This window comes from Alosa sapidissima, chromosome 12 (assembly GCF_018492685.1).
Source record: "Alosa sapidissima isolate fAloSap1 chromosome 12, fAloSap1.pri, whole genome shotgun sequence".
NCBI classification, from domain to species: domain Eukaryota; kingdom Metazoa; phylum Chordata; class Actinopteri; order Clupeiformes; family Clupeidae; genus Alosa; species Alosa sapidissima.
The window spans coordinates 1,829,263-1,844,112 of record NC_055968.1 but is presented as its reverse complement, the minus strand read 5'-3'; the positions used below and the strand labels follow the sequence as shown (position 1 = coordinate 1,844,112).

At 40.8% G+C, this 14,850-nt stretch overlaps 1 protein-coding gene across 6 annotated transcripts in view; it reads left to right on the top strand.

The window, feature by feature from the left end:
* Positions 1-14,850, top strand: part of spag17 (sperm associated antigen 17) — a 281,640-nt gene that overhangs the window by 204,412 nt on the left and 62,378 nt on the right. For all 6 annotated transcript variants that reach the window (XM_042056132.1, XM_042056130.1, XM_042056131.1 and 3 more), the window contains one exon: positions 5,804-5,943. In XM_042056132.1, coding sequence (XP_041912066.1) covers positions 5,804-5,943 — 140 coding nt within the window. The remainder of the gene's footprint in view (positions 1-5,803; positions 5,944-14,850) is intronic.

Below are 14,850 nucleotides of genomic sequence, written 5' to 3'. Positions count from 1 at the left end.
AAAAGATTGGCCTTCAGCGCGCCATTGCTACTTGATCCAATGTTGTCCTCAGTCAGACCACTCATTCCAGAATGTCTCAAAAACACTTCAACAAATCTTTGAGTAAAATCATCCATAGCTTCATTGGCCTTTTGTGTACAACCAGATATTTTAGCCCAATCTGTGCTTGCATTCGTAATGCTCATAATCCACTCACGGAGGGCCACCCAACCATTTTCCAAATTTTGGCCGTCACCTAAACCAGTCTCAACAGCACGTCTCACCCTGCTAGCCTCAGAAGTATTCAGCACAGTGCACAACATAGCCACGCCATCGAACGGATGCAATTGGTAGATGTTGCGCAAGCGGTTAATTTTAGACCAGGCCTCCATGCCTGCTTTCCGAGGGTGCTTTAAGTCCTTAGACCACTGATCAATTTCATGAGGCTTAGCGACTTTGTAGAAATGAACCACATTTCCATTAGCTCGCCTTGTTGTCACAGGTCTGAGATTTACATGTTCATCTACCTTCTCATCAACATTTTCACACTCACTTTCATCATTGGGCATTGCTGCTGAGCCCATCACTTCACACATTTCCGTCTGAGCGGCTTCTCTCATTTCATTGAACGGATACAATGTTCCGCTGGATGAAATTTGATCAACACAAACGCTTACTTCGTGCCCAGATCTCGTGGATTGGGTGTTCGGCGTGACTTTGAAATTCGCAACCCCATTTTGTTTAAGCAATTTCATCTCGGCCTTAAGCTTAGCCAGTTCTTGTGTTAGCGCATCCATCTTGTCTTTATCTTCCTTCTTTTCAGCAGCTTTGCGTTTACGCATTGCTTGGCTTAAAATTGCTAATTCTAATGACGGTTTCTTTTTATCAGGCAAACGTTGCAATTTCCCCCATGCTCGCTGCAAATCGGCCAAGGGCCACAAGTTATCATCACCAGACACAATTCCATATTTCATTTCGATCCTTTTCTCGGTCTCGTCCACTCTGAGATAACTATTCAAAAAATGTCTCACCGTTTTAATTATTTCATCTTCACTAATTTGGGGCGATGACATCCCACCTTTCTCAGTTGTAGGGACGCGACAGCCACAGGCCCTGTTCCACTTACTGAACATTGTGTTCTGTTATGTTAGATGGTAATATGAAACTAAATATCTAAACAAGATGTTAGGCCTACTGGTAGGTACTCAACAAATCACTGCTCACACTTTAACAATTGACTCCAAACTATGTTTCCCAACTTGTGACTCGTATTTAAAATGAAGTTCCGCACTTCAAATTGAGCCGCACTTTCGGCCAGTCTAAAAACTGCACTTGATTCCCTCAGACAATTCAAAACGCTGTGCCCTGATCAATAATCTCCTGTCTGATTAGTGCTGTAAAGCGCACGCAGGTTGCAGCCCAGCGAGAAATATTATCCGGCACATGAAAGACTCCGCCAAAAACACTATGTGGATACAACAGTAACTAAAAAACTCTGTCATAGAATGAACATTCCTAATGATAGCCTCTAACTTAGCGACCGCTATAGTTAGCCCGTGCACTATTAAATTTCTCCTGTCTTGCTGCGTACAATATGCCCGTCCAGCCTCGGCTGACGCCACACCAAATCCATTCAGGATAAGACTTGTACGCAGTCTTACAGCCCAGCGCAAAATATTAACAAGCACATAAAAACCGTGCACTATCAAATTTCTCCTGCCTCGCAGCGAAACAATATGCCTGCCTAGCCTCAGCTATGCACCACACCAAATCCAGTCATTCTTTGTTGCAGCCTCACACCCTGCACCATAGAACTACAGAATAAGACTTGAAACACTGTCTTACAGCGCAGCGGGAAATACTAACAAGCACATAAATCAGTAGCTACAAACTCTAACTTAGCCTTAAGCTACAGTTAGCCTCTAATTTAGTCAGTCACCACTACTAAATTAGCCAAGAGATAAAAAATCTATCTCAAAACATCCACAAAATGAAAAAAACAGAATGCAAAGCTCAAAATGCTTAAATAGGCCTACGACGTCAAAATAGTTGTATACACAAAACATGCAGGACTGTTGGCTTTTAGACAGCTGCAGGCAAAACTTTTTCTTGCTCAACACACTGGCACACTCTAGTCAAACTGTAACCCAAAAACAGCAAATTTCTGTTCTTTTTTGTAGCATGAATAATTAAAAACGACTCACCGTTGAAACAGGCTGTTGTCCTCTTCAGGATGAATCTTGTTTTTTCCTTATTTCACGTACAACTGGGTGGACAACACCAACTGAAGAATGCTATTAAAATTGTCTCCTTAATTCCAAATGGAGACACAGTTGACCGAGTAGATTCCAGTGTAGTTAAGAGCAGGTAAAACTTGAGGCTGGCTTGCGAAAGAATAGTTCTTTTATTCTGGATGTAACAACAGAGTTCTGGTAACCCTGTTGTACGCACAGCACAGCACAGTGTTGCAAGATGAAGCCAAGGTAAGAAACTGAAGCAAAGATCTGGGAAACTCCTGGCTAATTATAATACCAGAATATACATTCACGTCTGGGGTCAAATTGGAGGGGGGAAACAGACAGTGATATAGCCTTATTGAATTAAGACATCTTGTGGGGGAACAATTAGTTAGGTACACCATTTGCTATTGTAAGGTGACAACATTCTGTCTGCATACAATAAACATCCTGTCCTCGCAGTTTCTGCAGCATTAAACAAAGAACCAAAAGAATGACATACAGAAAACCACTAAAATCTAACATCTCCCGTAAGATCATTTTGACTTAATTTAAGAAGACCTTGACTTATTTTAAGGTGTCTTATCAAGACAAATTTACTCAACGCACTGGCAGACAAATTTGCTTGTTTTTAGGACAAATTTGCTTAACGCACTGGCAGACAAATGTGCTTGTTTTCAGGATGAGATGTCTTAAAATAAGTCAAACTTTTCTTAAATTAAGTCAAATGATTTCATGAGAAAGCGCTAGGTAAGTGTCTTTATACTGAAAACAATACCAACTAGTTTTTTTTATCTTGATATAAGATTAATAACACTTGGTTAGATTGTGTTAGATAAGCAGTTTTTGCAGTGTGCTGAAAAGGTGAATAGATTGTAGAATAGCCAAAGAAGATGTAGCATTGTTATAAAACCTTTAAAATCTCTAAACAATCACAAGTAGGGCAGTTCATCACAGTTCATCCATTGCAACTGGATTGATGAAAGGTCACTTACACCTGTAGGCTACATTGTATTTGGGTAAAGCAAAAGGTATCAGCATAATGTTATTTATTTATTTATTTATTTATTTATTTATAAACCAAACATCTCTGTCAGTTCCATGCCGTTTTCAACAGCTATCAAAAACAAAGGTCTTTTTTGGATGGATGGATTTTTTGTGAATGTTTCTTCTTCTACATAAGATTTTAGTCATCTTTAGTTCATTTAATACTTTATTGTCAATGCACAAATTAAGTAACAGTAGTCTGAAACGTTATTGTTAATGCACAAATTAAGTAACAGTAGTCTGAAACGAAATGCTGTTTTACATCTAATCAGTGGTGCAAATAACTGACATGTCCAAATGGGCCTTGATGAAATTCGTCGCTAGACTGTTCATACACATTTTAACGGGCCAAAGTTGAAGAGCTGTTGTCCGTTATTGTTCATGCAAATATAGGCTGATTCATGTTCCCTTGCATTGTGTAACTGAGGTCCATGGCTAATCTGGCTTTCACCAGACCAAGCTCAATCTTTTAAGAAATCAAAAAATAAATAGCGGGCAGATCAGGCTGGGTTCACCCAGCCTAGTCCATAGGCACTTGATATCGTTTAATTTTCCGATTGAGATATCTACGCTCTGGCTATTCTAAATGCAAAAATGCATCAGGGAGTTATGACAAAACTGTAACTAACAAACTAGATCCTAATAGAAAGCTGTTAGCTTCTCTAAGCTAGAGTTAGGCTTATAAGGTAGGCCTATTTACAACATAAATTGTCAATAGGCTATGCTGGCGACACAAATAAAATCTCCTTTGGAAACCAATGGCTTATGCCTTACAGTATCAAGCGGACTTAAACTGCCATATCGTGGCGAAAAATTGTAATAAAATACACGCAGCTCCATGAGTCCAGGAAAGCGCGAATGAAGTAGCCACTTCTAAATGGGACCCACTACACAGTAGCTTAAGGTGTGTTGCTAAAGCAGCCATAATGAAATGAAGGTGTCATTGTTTTGGATACTTCACACACACATGCTTTTTAATTTCACAGACTACAACTACCAAGCTGGAATCAAAGCACATCGATTCCCCTCTCACACCCTGCATGCACTTAAAACAAAATAAACAGGCGTCTCAGTCTCACGCATGTATAGGCAAAACTGTATCAGACCGGTGTAACGTTGGTAAATCTTCCATTGCACAGAATGATTTTTGTAGCACGTGTAACAAATGACAGTCGAAAGATACAATTACAGTGCTGCTATCAATTTGCTTGGTATAACCGCATTTATAGTTTTCTACAAATGCAATAAATCAAATTGGCCTCCATCACTCAACGCTAACGGTAACATTACCTAGGTCCTTATTGATATTATAAGATTAACATACCTGCAATAAAAACCAAGCATGTCCGATAAACATCCTCAGATTTATTTCGGCTTCAAGAAGAAATGGGAATTACATTTCATGTGAACATCGTCCTATCCTTATTAGACGTTCTCTGCGGTAAACTACAGTCCTTGTAGGAAGCGTCCATTGTTTTTCCAACCCACTTTTAACTTCCAACAAAATTACGTCTCACTGCAACGATGCGCCATCTAGTGGACAAACGACTACTTATCGCCAATACTGGAAATGCAGCCATGATGATGATGATGAATATTTATTTTGGCTTTCTTTTAATCCTACTTAATTTGTAATTATGTATCGGCCGTTTTAATACCGATAGTATGTGGGTGCCTGTGTGTGTGTGCATGTGTATATGTGTGCACCGCCATCTACAGGCCAATGAGTGTTTTTAGCTTCGCTATCGGCAGTCATAAATAAGCTAAACTGTTATTATATCACTTCCACGGTTACAACCTAGCAACCAATATAGCAACCAATGGGTTTAACCTAGCAACCAGCATAGCAACCACCACAACTAACCTAGCAACAGCCTAGCAACCACCTCAAGTACCCTAGCAACAGCATAGCAACCATGTCAAATACCCTAGCAACAGCCTAGCAACCACTTACACAGTTACAACCTAGCAACCAACATAGCAACCAATGAGTTTAACCTAGCAACCAGCCTAGCAACCACCTCAAGTACCCTAGCAACAGCATAGCAACCATGTTAAATACCCAGGCAACAGCCTAGCAACCACTTACGCAGTTACAACCTAGCAACCACCATAGCAACCAACAGGATTACCCAAGCAACCACCATAGCAACCACTTAATTTGGCATAACAACCAACATATGTACCCTAGCAACACTATTGCAACTATATCTGCATTATTTGTTTTTACTCTGTATGATATGTTACATCATATTTTTGGCATTTTCATGCACTGTATTTCCTTTAGGAAATGCTTTTCTAGTTAATTAAATTATATTCTTGTTTAATCCCTTATTGCATGAGCATTCCCCGAGCGCCGCTGTTGATGCAGGCAGCTCACTGCGTCGGGATTAGTGTGTGCTTCACCTCACTGTGTGTTCACTGTGTGCTGAGTGTGTTTCACTAATTCACAAATTGGGATAAATGCAGAGACCAAATTTCCCTCACGGGATCAAAAGATATATACTTATACTTATAAGTCGTGACACACTGTTTTCCAGACATGCCGTGCAGAATAAGGAGGTGGGTGATGGTAAAGCAAACTGGCTTTCCCACTGTGCTTATGGGTGATGATGGAGGCTGCCACGTTTTGTTTGGAGATAGAACAACCATCATTGCCAACTCCAGTGGATCTTATCAGGTGAGAAAAAAAGAAATACTTGAAACCAAAGATTCACTGGCTGGTCCAGTTGTCTTGAGATGTTCTCACACTCTGGTGTCATCACCTGCAGACCAAATTTATCAATGAGAACTTTAGCTAATTTGTCATGCAGGCAAGTACCAATATTTGCTCATTTTTCTACATGTCGCAGGGTGCAATCAAGCATAAATCGGTTGAGTAATTAGTAGCACTTTAATGGAACATGATGAAGGTTTACTTTAAATCAGGATTATATCACTTCATTCTGAACAGAAACAGTATTTCTATTAATATATGTTATGTTAATAACTGATTACAACCATAAATGGTGCACCTGGAAGTTGTCAGCAGATTGTGTGAAATCGGTCATAGAATCCGTTCATCTTATCTACCAGTGATCTCACAATGGCACTCAGTATTCTGACATTGCCCTTAGCCCTTGGCACATGTATGCATCTGGGATCAGATGTTCAAACTGGCACTGGTTCTTTCCCCCATATTGTTGTTTGGCCTCTTTCACCGTCCTTGTGAAAACAGACATTTTCAAGTCCAGCCACATATTTTCTATAGGATTGAGGTCTAGGCTTTGACTCTGCCTCTCCAGAACATTCAGTTTGCTGTCTTTAAACCATTCCTGTGTAGTACTGTAGGTTTCCATATATTTTGCTGAATTCATTTTACTTTTAGACTTTACAAGCCTTACAGGGCCTGCTGTCGACAGTCCCACGATTGATTTCATCAAGTTTCATGTCATCACCTCTAGCGCCACCAACAGGCCAAGTTGGATGTTCGTTCACACAAATACGGTAACTTTTGACCTGTTTAACCCGATTGTTGAAAATGAGGTAGCATTGGAAACCTTGGACCAAGCCGAGTTCAACACACATTTCTCACAGGTCACAGATTTTATCCGATTGTCACCAAACTTAACACACATTATCTTCAGTCCATGTCTTACAAAGGCAATACTTTCTGCAGCCAAAAGCGTTTACCATATTTTTCAGACTATAAGTTGCACTTTTTTTCATAGTTTGGCTGATTTTGGCGACTTATAGTCAGGTGCGACATTTAACATGTTTTTAAATGTTAGTTAGTATGAATTGGTCACAGTAGCATACAGACAACACACACACACATTCACTAACAGCAGAAAAGTAATTAAAAGTATATAATATAAAAAACACAACTAAGCAATAAGGGCAGTAGAAGAAGTAGGATCCTGTTCAACTTTTGAAAACTCATGTCGAAAGGGTCATTGGTAATATTTGTCAAAAGTACAGAATCCTAACAGGAACTATACCCATCAACATGATCCTTCCATGTGAAGGTGAGGATGTCACATTTCTTGACAAGATCGTCACTGTGTGTTGTGCATTCAGTCATAACCAAGTAATAACCATACTGACTAACCAAGAATGGACTTTCTTGGTGTTTCTCCAAGGATCATCTCCTGTGAGTGTGTTTAGGATCCTGTTCAACTTTTGAGTAGCACTCAGTGCAAGGGGCTAGATTGTGTATATATTCATTTTGAGTAACTTTGTTTCTACTGAACATATTTTAATTGTCTGACATTTACTGCTTATACTGTTTAAAAATAATTTATTTGACTTGTATGTAGAATAAAGTATGTGAAATGGTGATTCTTAAATCTATTCTTCTGACTGTTTCCTTATCAATTTGTTAGACTAGACTGAATGAGGTATGGAACCCACTACTATTCACACAAGACAATGTTTAATTGTAAACAATTAATTCATTCACAGTGCAAATTTGCTGTAATCAGTGCTGAACAGTAACAAAATGCATGTAAGCAAGTTTTTAAAACTATTTGTAATCAGTGTTGAATAGTAAAAAAGTACATATAATCAAGCAATGCAAATAGAAAATATTAAGTATCAAGTAAAAATATAATATTAATTTAAGTTAAGTTATACAACAGTGGAAGTTGAAGTAAAGTAACCAGTTACAAGTTTAGGGAGAGACACAAGCTCAAAAAATTGCTGTGCCTTCTCCAAAAGGGCATTCCAGAGCAGTGGGTCAGGTGCAACCCGCAGCACGACACAGTCTTTCAAAGTCCACAAAACAAAATTGCAGTACTCCACATCAGTGACAAAAATTTGTGTCTGTACTTGCTTGTAGTATGGGCTACTTTTCTTTAGTTGAAGCTCCCCATCCACTACTTCCAAACAGAAGTTTGTGTCACCACTGCTGCATGCCTCCTCAACAGTGTGGTCACGGTACTTGTATGGACACTTAATCTCAATGCAGCCCCTTCCGCAACAGATACATTGAACAATCCCATCTGGTGATGCTCCAACCTGAGGAAACTTTGGGTTTATGATGAAACCACACTCACTCATTTCCATGCCACAGTGATGATTCTCAGTCTGTATTCTATACTGTGCTTTTGCATTCTCTTCATTTTGTCTTCCCCATGTAGTAGCAGCACAGTGGTTGGCAGGACTGTTGTTTGGGTAACACACTGCTTTTACAGTAGACAACGCAGGCTTTTCCAAGTTAGACACAAAGACTGAGTGCATGTTTGATGCAGTGATCCTTCCAGTGTGAAAGTGATACCAAGACGAGGATTGGTGCTGCCTCTTGGTTTGTCTTTCAACAAATTGTGCCTGATCAAGGGAAACATCCACCTTACCTATTAAGGTCTTGCAGTGTAGATGCAAGGCAGACAGTTCAGTGCCATTCATTTGCTCATCCCGGAGATGGCACAGTGAGGTTGGTGCTGAGAGTGGCTGTATAGGGTCTGCAAAAGCATCACAATAACTAGGAAAATTTGACAGAATAGCAGCTTTAGGGGACACTTTGTGAAGTTGTGCAAGATATGACATCCACTGCTCCTCTGTAGCAACTCCAAATTTGCAGGAGGCGTTTGATGAAGTTCTTAAAACAGGCATGCTTGACTCCTCCCCATCCAGAAGTCTTTTAAATGATTTTCTTTTAGCTTTTGCAGAGGTGAAATCTATTCTGTGTCCTGCCTCTGCACCCACCTTTGTCATGTTGCTTCAGTGTTTCCCCTACAATGTATTCATCAGCGGCGCAGCGCCACTCCTGGAATTCAAGCGCAACTGCAAAAAAAGTTGCCTAATTAAAAAAAAAAAAATAGACGCAAGTGATCTTCAGGAACAGCTGCCGTTCGTTCAGGTTTCATGTCAACAAATAATAGTAGGCTAACGTTGAAGACGCAGTCAGGGATTCCACAGGAGATCACGCTTGTTTGTTTATGTTTAAGTTTATTAGCAGACGCAATTTTGTGCAAAAAAACGTAGCCTACATTATGTTAACCAAGGAACCAAATTAAACATGCGAGATAGCTTGCCCCTACCTTCAGTAGCCTATTTCCAGATAAATTCCACGCATTGTTTCGTTTTTGTTTGTGATACAGGCAATGCTTTCAAGCCCTGTATTGCTAACATATCTAGGCTGTGAAACTAAGGTCTAGCTAGCCTATTGGTGGGTTTAATTGAATTTGAGTAATAGGGCAACCATTTACATCTTCTTCCAGTTTTTGACCATTTATTTTACCAAATGACATGGGAAACATAATTCATTTCATCCACATAGTCTTATGCACCATGCACAACAATGTTACTAAGTTAGCTTAAAATCGTGAGAATCAAGCAAGCCTCACGGGCGTCACAACATTAAAGTGACAGGCACTCAATTCGACTTGCACAGCACCAATACAGTGTAATGACATGAAAGAGAAGTCTATGTAGTTTATACAGTGCTGTGCAAAAGTTAAGACACCCATGCTGAAATTGACTAAAGGGAGGAATAAAAAACATATTTTGCCTTTGGTCTTAATGCCTTAATTAAAAAAAAATAGGACATCAATTATTTTTTAATGTATCATGTATCGTAAATAAATACATTTTATTATATAAGTAAATGTCTTAACTTATGCAGAGCACTGTGTATTCTAAATAGTAATAGTTTGTACAGTGGCCTACAGTGTACAGTTGTACAGTGGCTAATTACTAATAATGTAAATGAAAAACATGAATAATCCTGTTCAAGTACTGCAATAATCATGCTTTGTAAATGCTTGTGTTGATGGTTAGTCATAATTTGTAACTCAATCTGTCCATTTCTTTCACAAAATCCACCAGAAGTCACCATTGAAGGAGTCATTTTTTCATTTTTTTTTTTTTTGGGGGGGGGGGGGGGGGGGGGGCTTCCTACGATCAACAGCACCGCTGCTGGAAAAAAATCTAGGGGAAACACTGTGCTTGGTATCATTACATTACATTACATTACATTTGGCTGACGCATTTTTAACCAAAGCGACTAACAACATGGTAACAGATTAAGTTTTAAAGCAATTCTCAACAATTTTAGGACAATTCAAAAAACGGTAGAGTACAGTAAGAATAAGTGCATCAGTGAGTGCTGTTTTTAACAGTTGAGCATCAGTTCAAGACGGCTGGTAAGTGCTGGTATCAATAAGACTTTGTTGTAAGTGGTGCTATGAGAGTCAAGTCAAGTCAGTTTTATTTTTAAAGCGCATTTAACATGCACATAGTGCAACCCCAAGCGCTCCAACAAACAACAAACAACTCCAACAAACAACAAACAACCCCAAGCGACACATAACAAGACAAACGATGCCGGATGGAGCGGCGTAGTCGCCAGCGTGCCCATGACATCAAGACATGACAAATACATTTAAAAAATAACAAATACAAAAAATGCTGGACGGAGCGACGTAGTCGCCAGCGTACCCGTGACACCAAGACATACAAGACAGACAACAAAACAAATAAAAAATATATATATATATTTAAAAAGGGGAAAGGTGATGTTAAAATTAGTCCAATTTCCAAACGAGCTGAAAATGTCCAAGGGCAATGATGATCCGTGAAAACTGCACAGAGTGTCTTCACAACCGATATGTCAACAAAGTTCTTTAAAGGAGAATTCCGGTGTGATATTGACCTAAAGTGTATCAAAACATGATACCGAGTGTGAACGTATGTCTCATAGCCCATCTCGGCTTGTCCCCTGCACTCCAAAATCTGGCGCTAGTTAGCCGATGCTACCAACATCTTTTTCAATAGTGGTGCTTCGGCATCGGGCTAGCCATGCAAATAAATCACTGTTTTACACCCATTTACGAGGCTCAATGTATCTCCACACTTCATTGGTAGACTTCCGAGGGCCCTGACATTTAAAACGAGACATTGAGAACTTTGAAAAAGCACTGGTAGTTTACTTACAAGACGATTTATACAGACAGTATCTTCACGAAGTTTAGCGTTTGCAGCCATCTTGAATTTAGTCACGATAAGTCGAGCAACGAGTAAGAATGAACAGCTATGATAAGGGATCAGATTCCAAAAATAATTCAGTGGAAATGCATGGATTCCAGTTGCTGCTACTGGAAGAAACTGGAATCCATGCATTTCCACTGAATTATTTTTGGAATCTGATCCCTTATCATACCTGTTCATTCTTACTCGTTGCTCGACTTATCGTGACTAAATTCAAGATGGCTGCAAACGTTAAACTTCGTGAAGATACTGTCTGTATAAATCGTCTTGTAAGTAAACTACCAGTGCTTTTTCAAAGTTCTCAATGTCTCGTTTTAAATGTCAGGGCCCTAGGAAGTCTACCAATGAAGTGTGGAGATACATTGAGCCTCATAAATGGGTGTAAAACAGTGATTTATTTGCATGGCTAGCCCGATGCCGAAGCACCACTACTGAAAAAGTTGTTGGTAGCATCGGCTAACTAGCGCCAGATTTTGGAGTGCAGGGGACAAGTCGAGATGGGCTATGAGACATACGTTCACACTCGGTATCATGTTTCAATACACTTTAGGTCAATATCACACCGGAATTCTCCTTTAACGTTAGCAAATGATCAACCCGGTGAATTCACTGGCAGTCTGGAGATCACGTTAACGTTAGGCCTTGTAGACTGCAGTCTGGAGATCACTGGAAGCACAGTCTGAAGTAGTGGGCGATCGTGTAGATCCGCAACTCGGTGGACTTCTAACAGCGACCGTCTGTTACTCCATGAGACTGCAGCTCCTCACCGCTAGGCTAATGTTAGTCTGCAGTTGGCATGGCAGCTCGCAGGTCAGCAACAGCTCGGCGGCCACGGCAGATCTTTCCCAGAGTAACTAGCCTAGGTCCAGCTGTCCTGAGAGATCCCCTCGACCAGACAGTGAAGTGCACCGTTTACGGATGAATGGAAGGATGTCAGAGGCCCAGTTAGTCTGCAGTTGGCATGGCAGCTCTCAGGTCAGCAACAGCTCGGCGGCCACGGCAGATCTCCCGCAGAGTAGCCCAGGTCCAGCTGTCCCGAGAGATCCCCTCGACCAGACAGTGAAGTGCAGCACCGCTCACGGATGGATGGAAGGATGTCCGATGCCCAGCTAGGGCAAAAGCTAGCCATAGCAAGCTCCCAATGGACAAACGTCAACGACGTTTCAGCTGACTTAGAAGCAGTAAAAAGGACTAAGAATAACACGAAAACTATCAAAAATAACGTAAATAAATAGGGAAAACATTTAACTAGACCAACCAATACAAAAAAATAAACATGACATTACATAAAATTACGAACATTACATAAAAACAAACAAAAACATGATGCCAGACGGAGCGGCATGTCTCGCCAGCGTCCCCGTAACCTAGCAACCAAGAGAGATGTTCTCTAAAGAGCTGGGTCTTCAGGAGTTTTTTGAAGATGGAGAGGGATGTCCCTGCCCTTGTAGGAACTGGCAGTGTGTTCCACCAACGAGGAACAACAGATGAGAAAAGTTTGGATTGGCCTGAGCGTACCGGTGGTAGAGCTAGACATCGTTCGTCTGAGGAGCGCAGCGGTCTGGAGGTAGCGTACAGAGGGTCCCCGTTAAAAATGGACACTTCATTCACGATAATGGTGATTCACGCAGCTGGGTGACATGTAAGTACAACTGCAGCCGCTTGGGGGCAGCATAGTCCGCTGTGGCGTTCAACGGTCGAACTGGACGGTGCATTCGACAGCAAGGGCTGTGATTGGCCGAGTTTTCAGTGCGTTTCTCTGTTTTTAGCAGCCCCTGCAACATGCTAATCCACTGTAGCCTAAGCTTTGTACATAATGTTAAACATAGTTTTGGATTCAGTGGCAAGATTTCTTGATTGTATAGTGCCTGTCTCTCAGTAATGTTTTAAAATGAGAGCTTCGTCAGCTGGCAGTAGGCTACTTTGTCGGTAGTCATGAGAAGTTCGCTTGCTAACAGAACATAAAAATGCTGCCCAGAAACCTTGTGAATAGTTCTGACACTAACGAGGTTGAAATATAGCCTTTGCCTACAGCATCTCCTTAACAGTAAAGTTAACAAAATGACAGCATTCATATGACAAAGGAAAACGAATCCGGTCACTCAAGACTGTGCCGCAGCCGTGGGGCAGAAGACGCTTGGTGGCCGTCCACAACGTTATAAACTTAACCTAAATAGTCGGCTGCTGTAAGCTACAATCGGATTTTATTGTATACCCCTGTTGTCTCAATGATGATAACATCTCATTTCCGACTATATTTCAAAGTGTGCCGTTCATTTGCATTATTAACATAACATCGTATTTTGTCATTTTTGGCGAAGACATGCATTCCGTTAGGGATATTGAACATATTTAACATTCTCTAACCATCGTGATTTCGAATTGGTGCAGTTGTCAGCACAAAAACTCATTTTATTCTTTTGCTCTTTTGCATTGCTCTATGCTGTTCTATGGTGCTTTCTGCCTCTTGGTTGCGCACGCATGTTTTCGTGGCGTTTCATAGAAATCCATATATAATGAGCGCATAAAACGACTTGTTGACGTTTTGGGACATTAATCTACATGTAGGCTACGTTAAGCTTTAAGGATTGTATGTCCTTAATTTATTTATATAGGCCTATTTAGGCTACTTGCGCAAACCCTGGATACTTTTATTGCCACACAACAATATTGGTGGTATTTGTTACATTCGCTTCAAAAGGCACCGCTTCAGAAAGCTGCACTGCTTGTGAAAGAAGGGGGTGGGGGAGGGGAGCTTGCAGCCAAGTGTCGGAAAAATGCATAGCCTACAACACAGAACCCGCTTCTCGCATTAGTCACTGACAGTAGACACGCTTCCAGCCTAATGACTTTCACACATTTTGAATGATTTACAGCAGGGGTCTCAAACACCCGGCCCGCGGGCCAAATCCGGCCCGCGTCCTGCCCAATTCCGGCCCGCGACGTATGACAAAATAATAATGTAATCCGGCCCTTGAGGCTATTAATTGCGACAAACAACGATACTGCTTAAAATAGACGATAGATCCAGGTACGGTGACAAATCTCATTTGTAGGCCTACTCTACTCTTCAAACCCAAAATCGCTGCGCAAAGTTTTCAGGAAATACTTGTATTACACGCGAGAAACACAAAGACGTGCATATGTAATGACGCGGAAGCGATGCAGGCCATAGTGTTGCAGAAATTGAAGCAGAAATTAAGCAGAAATAGGCCTACACCAAATGTTGAAAAACGTTCACGTGTGATGAAGTCTTAGGTAAGCTATGTTATTCACCTATTCTAATTCTGAAGAAGAATATCCTTTTGGAGATTATGATCGATCGTCTATGACAGTGATAGTCGCGGTGCGTCTCTGAATGGAGGTGCGTGTATACAACGGTGTCCACTAAGCATACCATGCTTGTTTCGACCCTCTGCCCAACATAGCTTGGAGGTTGCAGTGGTAATCGTGATAATAGTGTCCGTAATGGATGTGGTACAGACAGCAGGGCTAGTAGAAATAGGGCTCTAAAGAACTACAAAGTCACCCGCAATATGATGCGAACTTCTGGGTAATGCAGAAAATATTTCTTAACTTCAAAAACTCAGTGTCTAAAACTCGGTGTCATTCAGACTCA